The 14,468-nt window shown below is 41.9% G+C and overlaps 1 protein-coding gene across 1 annotated transcript in view; it reads right to left on the bottom strand.

Moving 5' to 3' along the window:
- Nucleotides 1–14,468, bottom strand: part of SUSD1 (sushi domain containing 1) — a 133,574-nt gene that overhangs the window by 11,678 nt on the left and 107,428 nt on the right. The window contains exons 21-22 of the mRNA XM_066604430.1: nucleotides 13,794–14,040; nucleotides 9,819–9,858 (exon numbers count right to left, since the gene is read on the bottom strand). Coding sequence (XP_066460527.1) covers nucleotides 9,819–9,858; nucleotides 13,794–14,040 — 287 coding nt within the window. The remainder of the gene's footprint in view (nucleotides 1–9,818; nucleotides 9,859–13,793; nucleotides 14,041–14,468) is intronic.

The following is a 14,468-nucleotide window of genomic DNA, read 5'->3' on the forward strand; positions in this document are numbered from 1 at the left end:
TGTACTGCCTCCCTTTTATTTAATGGTGTTGTAAAAGGTATCCCAGAAGATTACCCTGTTCCCCTCACCTCCAATGCTCTGTCTGGTTTAACATGGTTTCAGATGCGACATTTCACCGCATGGGTGGGCCCGATGCCTCTTCAACACATCTGAACTCTTGGTTTCTCTAGGTTTGCCAGATGCTTGGTGCCAAAAATTCCCTACTGGTAGAGTATTTTCCTATTATTCCATAGTCCACAAATTACTTTCTGATGCCTTTGGTACATTACATTAAATATACTTATTGGGGTATCTTCGACCATTCTGCCCTCCTTTGTAATGGGTTCTACTAATGTTACCAGCAATATCACTGTGACAAATGAGTGACAAGCCTGTTTTGTTTCATGGTTATGTTTCCCTTAAATAAATAAAACTTTTTTTTTTAAGGTGATAGTGCAGGCACTGCCACTGTCAGTGTCTGATTGTGTAGCATGCAAGGTTAGGAAGTCACAGTGAACAGGAATTTGATACATATTCTGTTTTTTTCCCTGTTTTGTCACTGATCACAGCAAAAACTGTTTGTGCAGTGATCCCAGCCACAAATTCATGCAGGACCTGCAGAAAAGGTATCACAATTAAGGTTACATGACAATATCTGTTCAGGTCCTAAAGCCAAGGTGTTTCCAGAGAGGAGGAGGAGTGTATGAGCATCTGTATGTCTATATTAGTGTTGAGGTTCTGGTCAGTGGTCTGTATTAGTTTAGAGGGTCTGGTCTTGGGTCTGAATTTAAGAGTTAAGTGGTCTGAATTTACTTAGGGGTCCAGTCTGAGGTTTAAATTAAGTTGGAGTACTGGTTTTAGTCTGAATTCATTGTGTTGCAGAACCAAGGGGTCAAAAATATCTCAGCAACAAATTCAGCAGTTTTCAAAGAAGACATCATGGTGGTCTGGGTAGAATATAAAAAAAATAGAATGCCTACAATCCGAGAAGACATCATCCTGAGTCACTGAATCTATAATAGATCAATCACATTCAAAACATATCTGTTTTAGTCAATACTTGAATGCCACAGAAAAGTATACAGAAAATATTTGCGTAGCTCAGGCCTAATGGACAACTGGGTAGTACCATTCCGCTTGTCCTTTACACAGACTGATACTGTCAGCTAATTATCATCTAGCTAAATGTTAGGGTAAGTAGAATTAAAGTGGCATTAAAACCATTGTGGAAAATTACTGTAAAACTAGATTATGAAATGGCCACTTAGACTATGATATGATAGGCTATAAAGTGACTGAAGCATAAATCTTCCAGTCTATCATGCCAAAACCATTTATACGATAAGGAACAGACATCCTGCTGCATTTGGCCAAATAAAAATCCTGTATGACAGTTCATTTATGCATCTGAAGACTCATCTGAGAGTTTGATAAGCTCGTAAGTATCAACCAATATTCTCCATTTAACTTCACAATGGAGACACTTGGGGGTATAGCTGTAATTATATATCTATTGTCAGCATTGCCACTTCATTGGATAAATAATACATGTTGGTTTGATAGAGTATAAACCCCGTGGAGATGACTGTGGATAAGAATCTCTGTTTACCTTCTCAATTATTAACAAGAGTAAACATCCGTTTTCATCACTTGCCGTGCAAATAAAGATATCTGTAGAAGCATTTCACTATGCAAATACAATATCTCCAAGAATAAGGCTTGTCCTGGGTCAGGCTTTGTGAGCTGGCTGTTTTCTTCCACGATATTAATATTTTCTATCAATGGATTACAGATGGGTATGGCATTATTGTGCTGCGTAGATAATCAGGAAAATATGTTCCAATATGCTGCTGCTGTTGTCACCAAAGTTTCCAAAAGGCATCCACTTATCTACTGAACGGCAGCTGCAACTTATTAATGGCTCATTGATAAAAGTCGGAAGAAAGGGGAACTGAAGAGTTTAAGACTGTTGTATCCTAACAAATAAATGTCTCATATATAATATATCCTGTCCGATGCGAATTGTCCCCAAGCGTCTCAGGCGAAAGATCATGTACATCCACACAAGCAGCCCCAAAATGATGACAGTTTCCGAAGTAACTAAATCTTAATTTAACACATTCCAAACTTAAGTCCTTTGAAAGCATGGTATGTCCTCGAAAATACACTCTGTCAAAAAAATCAATCTGGAAGGACTTGTCATTGTTCTGCAAAACTCGGCATGCAGTTACATCTCAGATGATTAGAGTTGTGGTGATTAGATGAACAGTCTTGCCACATGAGGCCCTAAAAGTGGTTCCCCCCTTGGCCTATAAGAGGCTCTCGGAGGCTCCTTGTGTATAGTGACCTCTACTTTCACTTGTGTAGAGCTTGTTGGCCACTAGACGCCTCTACAACGCAGAGAAGAGATTACACCCCGTTACCAGAGTCTGAGATGGGCCTATTATTGGGATGTGAGAAACTGGATGGTCGTATTGACGAATTGCCGCCACCTGGACCGTTCTGACCAGACTGTGAGGGGGTGTTGGCATCAGTGGATGTGTGACGGCAAACAAGGTGACCGGGCTCAGGACGCCCTCGACCGACTACCAGTAGAGAGGATCGTTTGACAAGCACAAGCAGCTTCAACAGTTTCATTGTTCGCCACCCAGAGACAGATAGCGCCATCATTACACCTCTGTGTCTATCAGAACCATTTTCAGGAACTTGGCTGAAGAACATTTGGTCTCACAGCACCCATTACGTGTACTGCTTTTGACACCCACCCATCATTGCTTCTGTTTGCATTGATGCCATGATGGACTAAACTAGAGCGGTACAGAGTGGAACTGGGTTGTCTTGAGCGACAAATTCAGGTATACTTTGTGTACTGACGACAGCTGTGTTTGTGTCTGAAGACCTCAGGGTGAGCGCCTCAAATCTGTCTTTGCTGTGGAGCGGCACACTGCCCCCTGCTGGTGTGATGGTCTGGGGGTCATCGCATATGACAGTCAGTCCCCCCTATTAGTGGTACGAGAACAATGACAGCTCAGCGATGTGTTCAGAACATTCTGCAGCCACATGTGTTCTTACCATGGCGGCTTCAAAGAGGGAGCAGGATAATGCTCGGCCGCACACACAAGGGGGGCACAGGAAGCCCACACAACATTGTCACACTTCCATGATTGTCCGGTTTCCAGATTTATTGCCAATAGAACATGTATGGGAACATCTGGGACAAAAACTTTAACAGTCTACAAGCTTGCACGATCTAGATGCTTAGTTACAGCAAATGTGGACCGATATGTGGCACAGATATATACAGCTAGATGCGGTACAACAGGGTATTAGAGCCTCTATGCCCACCCATATCACATCTTGTATCCCAGCTAGAGGCAGTACAAAAGGGTACTAGAGCCTCTATGCCCCCCGTATCACATCTTGTATCCAAGCTAGAGGTGGTACAACGGGGTACTAGAGCCTCCATGCCCCCCATATCACATCTTGTATCCAAGCTAGAGACGGTACAACAGGGTACCAGAGCCTCCATGCCCACCCGTATCACGTCTTGTATCCAAGCTAGAGGCAGTACAACAGGGTACTAGAGCCTCCATGCCTGCTCATATCACATCTCGTATCCAAGCTAGAGGTGGTACAAAAGGGTACTACAGCCTCCATGCCCCCCGTATCACATCTTGTATACAAGCTAGAGACGGTACAACAGGGTACCAGAGCCTCCATGCCCACCGGTATCACGTCTTGTATCCAAGCTAGAGGCAGTACAATAGGGTACTAGAGCCTCCATGCCCCCCGTATCACATCTTGTATACAAGCTAGAGACGGTACAACAGGGTACCAGAGCCTCCATGCCCACCGGTATCACGTCTTGTATCCAAGCTAGAGGCAGTACAACAGGGTACTAGAGCCTCCATGCCCACCCTTATCACATCTTCCATCCGAGCTAGAGGTGGTACAACAGGGTACTAGAGCCTTCATGCCTGCTCATATCACATCTCGTATCCAAGCTTGAGGTAGTACAACAGGGTATTAGAGCCTAACTTCAAGGGGTCAGTTTTTTACAATAAATGATCCTTTTGCTCTAATATTATATTTAACTTACTTATATCCATGTTACAATCACACAGAGAAAGATTTGTTTGATTCCAAGAGAATGCACAACCAGAGAGAATGAGACAACGAAGGAACCTCCACCTTAGTTTGCCCGGGGTATTTTATGTAAATAGGCAATGTGTTTGCATTATAACTATTACTCCTAATTGAACTGAATAATTTATATAGATTGCAGTTGCCATCCTAGAACCGGATTTCTCCCATTACTGTATACTGTGTGTCCTAAAAGACTTTCATAGGTTCTTGTCTATAGTGCTTTTTATATGATGGGTCTGAGTATGTTATACCATATGTGGTTAAACCTTTAGAATATCTATAAAACAATTACGGATCAGGAAACACTGCTTGGATTAGAGAAGATTGAGGTTCCTCTCTCTACCACGTCTTCTGAGGCTGGGTGAGTAGAGAAGTGATGGTAATTATGGGACAGGAATATGTTTTGTCTTCATATTTGTTTTTTGTAAGTAATAAGACTCAATAAAAAAATGCTGAATGGATGGAATTAACAATGGTGGCTCAGCAGATAGCACTATTGCCTTGAAACCTGAGCCAAAGCAACATCTGCATAGAGTTTGTATATTCTCACTGTGGTTGGTGGAGTCTCATCTCACACTCAGAAAACATAATAATGAGTTGGATTTTTACCAAATTGGCCCTATTGTGGAATATTTTGGCACTGCATACTGTTTATTAAGCTGATGTACAGACATGGCAGAATTGTCCCAGATTTTTGGTGTGGATTCCACAATATATGCCGCTATGATCATCAAAATCCTATCCAGATGTAGCAGAAAAAAAACATCCATGCAGATATTCATAAACACCCTTCAATGGGGGTGAGTTTTTCCTCAATGGAAGTCTTCAAACAGAGGTTGGACAGACATTTGTCTGGGATGATTTAGTGAACCCTGCACTGAGCAGGATTGGACCCTGATTACCCTGGAGGTCCCTTCCAACTCTATGATTCTATGACCCAGTACATGAGGCTTGGGAATCTTCCCCAAATGGACTGTAAATCATGTGATGGAGCATAAATCAGTAAAACAGCCTTGCACATGAGCCCTAAGATACAGTAAAGAGTGAAATGCACCATGCTACTGTATGGGTTATAAAGAGCACAGGGTGCAATTAAAAAGACCAATCAGTGCTATATCTCAGTACTGGTGTCCTATATTGAAACAACAGCATCTTACTTGAAGAGGAAGTCGCCTATTTTGGGCCCGAACAGACAGATTTTTTTATTCTTTTTCTTTTGCATATATTTCTTTAATTTACTTAACATTTCTGAGCATTTTTACTTTTTTTACAGTTATTTTTTTATTCCCACTAGAGAATTTGACCATGTGATCATTTGATCACTGATGTACTACATTGCAATACTCCTATATTGCAGCATATTATTATTACCTATCATGGTAAAACTGACAGGCATCCAGTGACCTAAATTGTAGATCTGGTGCTTTCTCCTTTTAGGCTTCCCCTGAGGTAATGGCAACTTATTGGCATTCTGTGATTGCGTCATGGGTGTGCTAATAGGATGACAGAGGGATCTCAGCAGCATCTAAGGGGTTAGGTTTATAATGGCCAGGTTTGTCGTTATGTATGATCTTAGCCATGACAGCCCAGTGTCAGCTGTGATATAAAGCTGCCACTCGCTGTGGACAGTGCAGACATCGCTCCAGGGCCCACACTTTCCCTGAACTGTACATTTATAGCACTTTGTGATATCTACAGAGCACCAGCACCATAATGTGCCATGGAGCTACAATTAGAGGAAGTATGTCCCTATCTCCCATGTCTAGATTTCATGGGGTTACATAATTTGATAATTATGTTTTGTCTTGGAGTATCACCTTGGAATCAACTTTGAATGTTTGAAAATGATGGGGAAAATGTATTGAACATGCTGACAAAGTCAGATTCCAAGAAGCTAAAGGCATAATCAATGTGGTTGAACTTCAGTCAACAATGGTTGCCACAAAACTGAAAAATACCAACATCTTGGAAAATAATCAAAATTATCTGTTTGTCAAAATTTTAATCCAATAATATATATCCTAATTTACATTTTTAGTTGAAATTGTCCTCAAATGATTACTGCACTTTGAGACAAAATGTGCTTATATGTTAGCCACTGTGATAACTAATAGAACAAAGGAAATGAATGAGTAGGATGACTTATCTTGATGTCTATAGATAGCAGAGGGGAGGAGGATGGAGGAAGAATGATTGAAATAGACTTGCTGCCTGAGAAAATTGAAAAATACAGACTGCAGAGGAATTCTGGTGACAAAATAGTGTTACTCCTCAATAACACACGTAATGATGGGGTACTAGTGCAATATGTCTCCACCGGAACTATGGGTAGAGACATGGCTTGGCCGGCCGCAGTGACAGGGAACTCCCAGGGCACACACCCCCTAAGCTCCTGTGGTGGACAGCACTGGGGAGCTTATTGACAACTGGGGACAGTAAACTTTAGAGCGGAGGAAGCTCCCCGTCAACTGCACATAAAACTTTTCCGGGGTGACACTGACCCCACTGATGCAGTTTGTCAATCCTCGTCCAGGGGAGGAGCACTGGAGATGTACTGCACCCTAGCTCGACCTTATGTATGCTCCCCACCAGTAATGAGGGACCGGAGGCCGATGAGGGCACTGCAATCCGGCGACACAGGAAGGCACATACCAGGTAAAGGAGCAGAACACAGACTGTCAGTCCTAGGGAAGCACGCCGACCATAGCGCCCCTGAGAGTGCTGATCACAGCTAAGGTGCTACGGGGCGTTCCCAGTCACTCAGCCCGGACCACCCATGTCACCACCCATTGTTTCCGGTGGTGACATAATGCACCGGTACCCAATGATGGTTTCATGTACACTGTCTTTCTGAAGAATTCCACTGCAGTTTTTCTTGCAGTTTTTGAGCCAAGGCCAGCAGTGAATCCAGCAGGAAGGAGAATTCTAAGGCTTCATTCACACAGCACTCATTGATGAAGCGCAGACTCCGTCCCAGCTGTTTTCTATGCATCATTAGTGTTTTTCTTACCAGTTTGAAAGACTGTCAGGGACAGAAATGATGTAATTAAAACAGAGACCAAAAAGGTCTCCGTCTTGCATATTGACCCCCATCATTCCGTCCTGATTCCATCCTGCTTTCCGTCCTTACGCAGTTTTCTGTATAGAAGGTGCAAAGCATTGGATCGAACAGCGAAGTGTGAAAATAGCTTGAGACTTTCTTTTGCATTCTTCCATTCTTTTGAATCTTCTGGCTTTGGTATGTAAAACTGCCACAAAAACTCAAGCGTTTTTTTCAAAAAAAATGTGTGTGAATCCAACCTAAATAAAATTACCAGCACGGCTCTATAAAGTTAACTGGACTTCCTTTTCCATAGGTTCTGCTTTAAACCCTTAGCAATTATTTGGGTTGACTTAACTCTTTAAATTCCAGGGGGTTTTGGTTCTAATAGAACCCAACAATTTTTAGACATTTTACCCATGTGGTGGTTTTATAGCCTTATTTTTTTATTTTTCCCCTTCTCATACAGGGCTATATTTTAGTACTTTTTCCGTACAATTTTTTTAAATTTTTTATTTTATTAAAGAGTTGTTATTTAGAGTAATGTGTACAAAAAGCTAAAAAAAATTAAGATTTCTAATATTTATAGTTCTTTAGTTTTAAATTTATTATATTAACATTAAAATAAGGTACAGGAATGGGTTTGCCATTTTGTTTTGGAAATCTTGATATATAATTTGTATAATTTTGGATTACAGGATGAATATGTTGACGGTTCAGGTTGGTGTCAGCAGTGTGTCATTTTCTCTATATATACTGTATATACTCGAGTATAAGCCTAGTTTTTCAGCACATTTTTTTGTGCTGAAAAAGTTCCCCCTCAGCTTATACTCAAGTCAGGGAAGGCTCAAAAAACCCCCCTCCATACTCACCTCCCAGCCGGTGTCTGTGTCTCCGGCGGCGGTGCGGCAGGCTGCTTGAATTCTCTCCGCGGTCATCCCCCGCCGTCCTTTTTGCTCGGCTCTGTCATTCCCTGCCATCAGCGCTATGTAAGTAAGAGCTGTGATTGGATCGAGCGTCAGGCAATCACAGCTGGTGCTCGATCATTCACAGCCAATCAAGCTGCTTTAGAATTGTCCCCGCTGTCATCTCCCTGCTCGGCTTTCAAATCCACTGCTGTCAGTGCTATGTAAGTAAGCTTTGCGATTGGATCGAGCCCTAGCTGTGATTGGCTGGCGCTCAATCCAATCACAGCGATTACACAGCACTGACAGAGCCAAGCAGAGAGGACGGCAGGAGATGACAGCGGGGAGAATTCAAGCAGCTTGTCGCACGGACACAGATCCCGGCTGGGAGGTGAGTATGAAGTTTTTTTTTATACCTAGTATATACTTGAGTATAGCTCGGCTTATACTCCAGTCAATACGTTTTCCCAGTTTTTTGTGGTGAAACTTATTGTCTCGGCTAATACTGGAGTATATACGGTATATAAATTTTTCAACAAAATTTTATTCTGTTATTTGTTTTAAATTTATCTTTGTAACTTTCTTTAACATCTATGTCCCTCATGACGTCATATAACACATCTGCTGGTCATTCACAGTATTTCTTTTTTATCGCAGAGGGCCCCAGTTACAGGGTAAAACATTCCCCTAGTATGGCAGTAGTCACTGGCAGAATTGGTCAGGGGTCTGCCGACGATCACGTGATAGCTGAGTCCCGTGTTCCCTGCGTTCTCTACATAGCGCTCACTGAGTGTACAGGAGAAGGTAGAAGTGGTTAAAAACTACTTCTGTGTTTTTCACTGTGTCCTCCGTTTTTTGATTGTGTTTGAAAAAGCAGCCTTGAGCTCTGAAACGTGTACTACTCTACTCCTGATTGGGCACATGTAGTTCCCTCTGTTTTCCATTTTTTTTGTTTGTCACTTCCTTTTTATCCCTCTGTGTTTCTTGGACCCTCCCCGTTATGCTCTCCTTCAGTGGGGGACTTGTTATTTGTATAGCGCCAACTTATTCCGCAGCACTTTCCAGTAATTTATTACCCCCAAGCAATCTATCTATCTGTCTATTATCTATCTATCTATCTATCTATCTATCTATCTATCTATCTATCTGTGTATTATCTATCTGTCTATCTGTCTATCTCCTATCTATCTATCTGTCTATTTATCTATCTATCTGTCTATTTATCTATCTATCTATCTCAAATCTATCTGTCTATCATCTATATCTAGCAATCTATCTATCGCATATCTATCTATCTCATCTCTCTACCTGTCTATCTATCTCCTATCTATCTATCTCATATCTATCTAATATCTATCTATCTCATATCTATCTATATCTATCTATCTCATATCTATCTATCTATCTCTCATATCTCTCTGTCTATCTGTCTGTCTATCAATCTAGCAATTAGGGAGGTGGGAAAAAGGCTGGGAGGCAGGGTTGCAGATGTTTTCCACGTGTATAATCCGCAGTGCATCCGCGTACATTCGCCCGGAAAAGAATCCACGATCTCCCACAAGCACTAAAAAAAAATTTAAGAGGATTCGCAGTGCATTTGCTGTGGAAGTCCACATGAAATATCCGCACGGCCAGTGGACATTAGACCTATAACCTGCTAGCAAAAGATATAGCACACTTGTACAGCATTTCCTACAGAAATGACAGATAAACCTTCTATATGTAACACGTTTGCTCATTCTTCTTACCTTCAACGTGTGCCATAACCGTACAGGTCTGTGTTCTCATCTGAAAAGGAAACACATGCAGATGCCGTCATCCTGCCATCTAAATAACAGGGACAGATACAAAGTAATATACGAAAAATACAACTCATCCCACCAAAAACAAGCCCTAATAATGCTATGTCCCTGGACAAATGAAATAACCTATACCAACAATGGCTGGGCATTAAGAGGTTAATACCCTCCTTGAATGAATAAAGCTTGCCACTACATGTAGCGTTATTCCACTTTCAGACAAAAGCTTGTATTTTTGTCATGATTAGGCTGATGAAATCGATACATTTCTGACGTCCTTCTGACTAATGGCTCTATATTCCTCCACAATCACGACTTTCACACCACTTTATTCTTCCCCTACTTCTTCCTTCAGAGCGACTCTCTGGCGAGTCACGTCCTGCAGTCACATGACCGTTCCCTTTACAAGTCAGCCCTGCAGGAAACTAATCAATACTTTACATTGTGCAGATAGTCCCAATGTAATTGGGACCTTCCACACGGGGCGGAATATTCCGCAGCAGCGGTGAATTCTGCACCAGATACTTACTGCTTACTGTTGGTTTTCATTTGGAATTGCCAGCAGGATTCTGCTATTTTCAATTTTGTACCAAAATCCGGATTTTGGTGCTGACTATTCTGCTGAAGGGTATATCCCGCAACACAGTTGCGTAATACTCAGGGCTCACAATGGCCTGCGTATAATTGTTTAGTATATATTGCCTTACGTAAGGCTCCTTCACACGGACATAAATGCACGGATATTTGCGCGTACAAGATTTGCATGCACAATACACAAAGAATAGAACCCATTCATTTCAATGGGTTCACTCTCATTTGCCTTTTTTGCGTGTGCAAAAAAATAGGACACACCCTATTTTTTGTGCACATTTGCGCACCAACAATCTCCATAAAAGTCTATGGGAGGTGTAAAAATGTGCAACGTGCTGCTCAATTCTGTGGAAATAAAATTACATCTTTGAGCCCATTAGGCCCATTAAATCATGGCGGGAGGGGATACGTCCCCATGTGTATATGCCCTGTGCACAGAAAAAGTACAGCAGTATGCGCCGATATGCACGCAAATGCGCCTCATTCACGGCGCAAATGCATGTGAAGGAACCCTTAAATGTAGAAATTACAATAGTTATGGCAAATGTTTTTTCCTTAGCTCATTATTGTACATTCACAAGTTATACATTTCAGAAGGTCCCATGGCAACCAAACAACACCTTGCAAAATCTCATCGCAAGGGTGACATTTGGGATTTGATCAAGGGGTTTAAATGCAAACTGACAGCGGTGTTTACAGCATTTACAGCCAAGATCAGAGCTCACGCTGATCATGGCTTTTGCGGGTGGGTGTTGGCTGTGAGAAACAGCCACCACCTGCATTGTATGGAGCATGATCGGCTCCCGATCCTGTCCATACAAACCCTGAATGTACAGGACGCAATTGTGTATCTTGTGGGAGGCCGCCCTAAAGCTGATGAGATTGTGAACCATGATGGGGTGAAGGACTGAATTGCTATCGCGGCTTGTCGGTCGCGACAGCATCGTGGCATGGTGGCCTCGACGCAGGCCAAAACCTGTTGCCTTGTTATGCAGGACAAGAGTTAATGCACTATGTGCAGTGACTGCTGGTGCTGTCTCTCTTTGCTGCATGGATGCATGCTGGATTAGTCATGCCTGAGAGAAGGTTGGAGGTGGGGTTCTCTAATTGCTCTGCCAGTCCTCAGGTGTGGAGTAGCTTTATATTGTCACCCCTCTCTTTGCTCAGTGCTGCTTATTCAGCTCCATAGAGGAGTAGTGGAGAGTGGGTCTCCTCTGTGCTGAGTGTACGTCTACTTTCAATTAAGTTGCTGCGGTTTACTTTTTCAGTCCTATTTCTGTTTTCTTTTCTGTTTTGCTAAAGGGACAATCAGGGCCCAGAAAGAAGGCCGTGGGGCTGCCTCTATCGAGGCAATTACTCTGCTTCTAGACAGGGACCCTTCATTCCCCTGCTAGGTTAGGGCCAGTCTTCCTTCTCCCTGGAGTGGTGCTACTGTTCAGCATAGTGTGGTGCGCACTGTTCTACAGTGCATGGTATTGTCAACTGCAGTGGTTGTGAACGTCACCCTGTGTCCGTGCTTAGCGTGGTGCTAGTGTGCCACACGGACATGACAATTTCTGTAAACTCTCTATAGTTCTGCAAAATATGTTACCACAATATAAGTAATAGAAAATACATAAATGACTGTTAATTGTTTGTGGAAGCAAATTGAGAAGTACAACTTGCTTTATCAGCAAAAGCCGATAATTAGTTCCCTCACTGTTTAATAAGGCTTCTTTCCTTATACTATGGTGGGAAGCAGCCAGCACTGCTCAGTACCCGCCTGCCAAGCACATGTTAGCTCTTAATCACTATAGACACAACTAGGACTTCTGCAGTTAAGTCCATGGAATCACAGATAATGATCTTTTATGCGGGCCGATAATCTTCGGATACCCACGATCCATAAGGGGCTTTACACCTCATACCAACATATAGTTTTTATATGAGTACATCTTCCATTCCTCTACTATATCATCGATTACAATTATACCCTCACTTACTATTAGCATTCCATATTTAACTCCAAATCTATACCATCTATATGGGAATCATGACAACATCCTATCATGTCTGACTCCATCACATCTCCTTATATGACATCTGTAGGATTAGTTGTTTCTATGTTTTACTTTTATCTTCCTTCTTGTGTTGAAAGTGCAGCTCAGATACTTATAGAGACTCTATCACCAGAGGCGTAACTTGAAGCTCCTAGGCCCCCAACTATAATGCTTTATTCATAGTACTGAGCTCCCTATATGGAGAAGAGACGCCTTATGGGACCCTTAAGGCCCCCTGCACATGTGCGGAATTTCCACAGCGGGATTTCCCACAGAATTTCCGCCCATGCCTGCTGCCATAGGATTGCATTAGATAATGCAATCCTATGCAGACGTCCACGATTTGTCCACGTGAAAACACACTCGGAAAACAAATCGCGGCATGTTCTATTTCTGTGCAGGTCTCTTGATACATATTATTATGCGAACCGAGGCTCTATCCCAATGTATACTTACAGCACCACATGCCTCAGCACTCACCCACATTTGATCTCTAAATAAATACTAACTGCATAAAAATGCAAGGTCCTTAGCACATATTTTGATAAAAGCATGTGGGCCCATCCGCCGCAATCCAGGTAAACTTTATTGGATGGCACTAAGCTCTGAAATATACCTTTCTTTGGGCTAAAGGTCTCCAATGAAATCTGGCAAAGCTGTATACCTGGCTATAAAGTTTAATCAAGCCACGTGTCATGCACTTCACTTGTCATGCACTCCATTCACTTATCTGTCCCAGGTGGCTTAATGAAAGTATATAGCCAGATATCAAACTTCCTCAGAGTTCATTGGAGGCCTTTGGCCCAAAGAAAAGCATATTTAAGAGCTAGGTACCCATCCAATAAAGTGGACTGCACCTGGACTGCGGCGGATGTGGCCACATGCTTTGATCAAAATATATAATAAGAACCTTGCTTTTTCATGTAGTTAGTATAAACAACAGTTGTACAATTGTATTCAGATATTAGATGTGTAGGAGTGCTGAGGCATGTTTTACTGTTACTGTACTTGTGACCTTCACATTTAATTTATTTGTTGCTCATTTTTGTTTTTTTGTATTCAAACAATTCATCCAATTTGTGTTCTGAAAAGGCCAGTTTATAGTGTAACAATGGCTTTTGGGGGTCTGAGCCAAGTTTGGTTGTAACACTGCGAATGTAAAACACCTACCTTGGTTTATTTCACAATAAGCCATAATAAAAATCTATTTTAAGTAATATACCGTACTTAAATCCTTATTTGACGAACTTTCAACCACATATCCAAAGGTAATCAGATTTTACAGTTGGCTCACCTTTGTTATAGTTCGTAATATTATGCAGTAGTCCTTCCCTCTCTCTAGAGGAGCATTATAGAATTCACCATAATATTGTCTGTCTCCAACAGAGAACTCCAGATGCTCAGAAACATCTCCTGGGAAAATCTCAGCGGTGGCATAGCCTTGGGTTTTTGATATATTATTAAAGTATGTGACGGCCTCCAGCAACTCACAGGTAAAGGAACACAAGCGGACCAACTGGATAACAAACACCTGATAGGAACTGAAATTGGCAAATGTTAAGGAAAGTTAAAAAATAACCGGTGGTTCATTGTACGCTCTACCAGCAAGTAGTGAATATTACTGTATTCTACCAAATGGTATTGTAACTATACCATCCTATCCAATACATAGACTGTTACAGAGAAGCCGGGCAATCACTACATAGTGTATGTGGTGCCAATGGTCGATGTCCCATAAAAACAAACGGAACTGTAATGCACACCCATGACCGGCGTTTCATTCATTTGGGAACAGCAGGATCTTCTGTTTTTGTGACCAGTGAGAATCCCAGCAGTCAGATCCCACCATCAGCTATTTATCATCTATTCAATGGAAAGGTTATAGGTTAAGGCCCATTTACACAGAACGATGATCGCTCAAAATTCATATAACTCTAAATAGCTAATTAGCTACTAAAGAGTTAATACA

The sequence above is a fragment of the Eleutherodactylus coqui genome, chromosome 5 (assembly GCF_035609145.1).
Source record: "Eleutherodactylus coqui strain aEleCoq1 chromosome 5, aEleCoq1.hap1, whole genome shotgun sequence".
Lineage (NCBI taxonomy): Eukaryota > Metazoa > Chordata > Amphibia > Anura > Eleutherodactylidae > Eleutherodactylus > Eleutherodactylus coqui.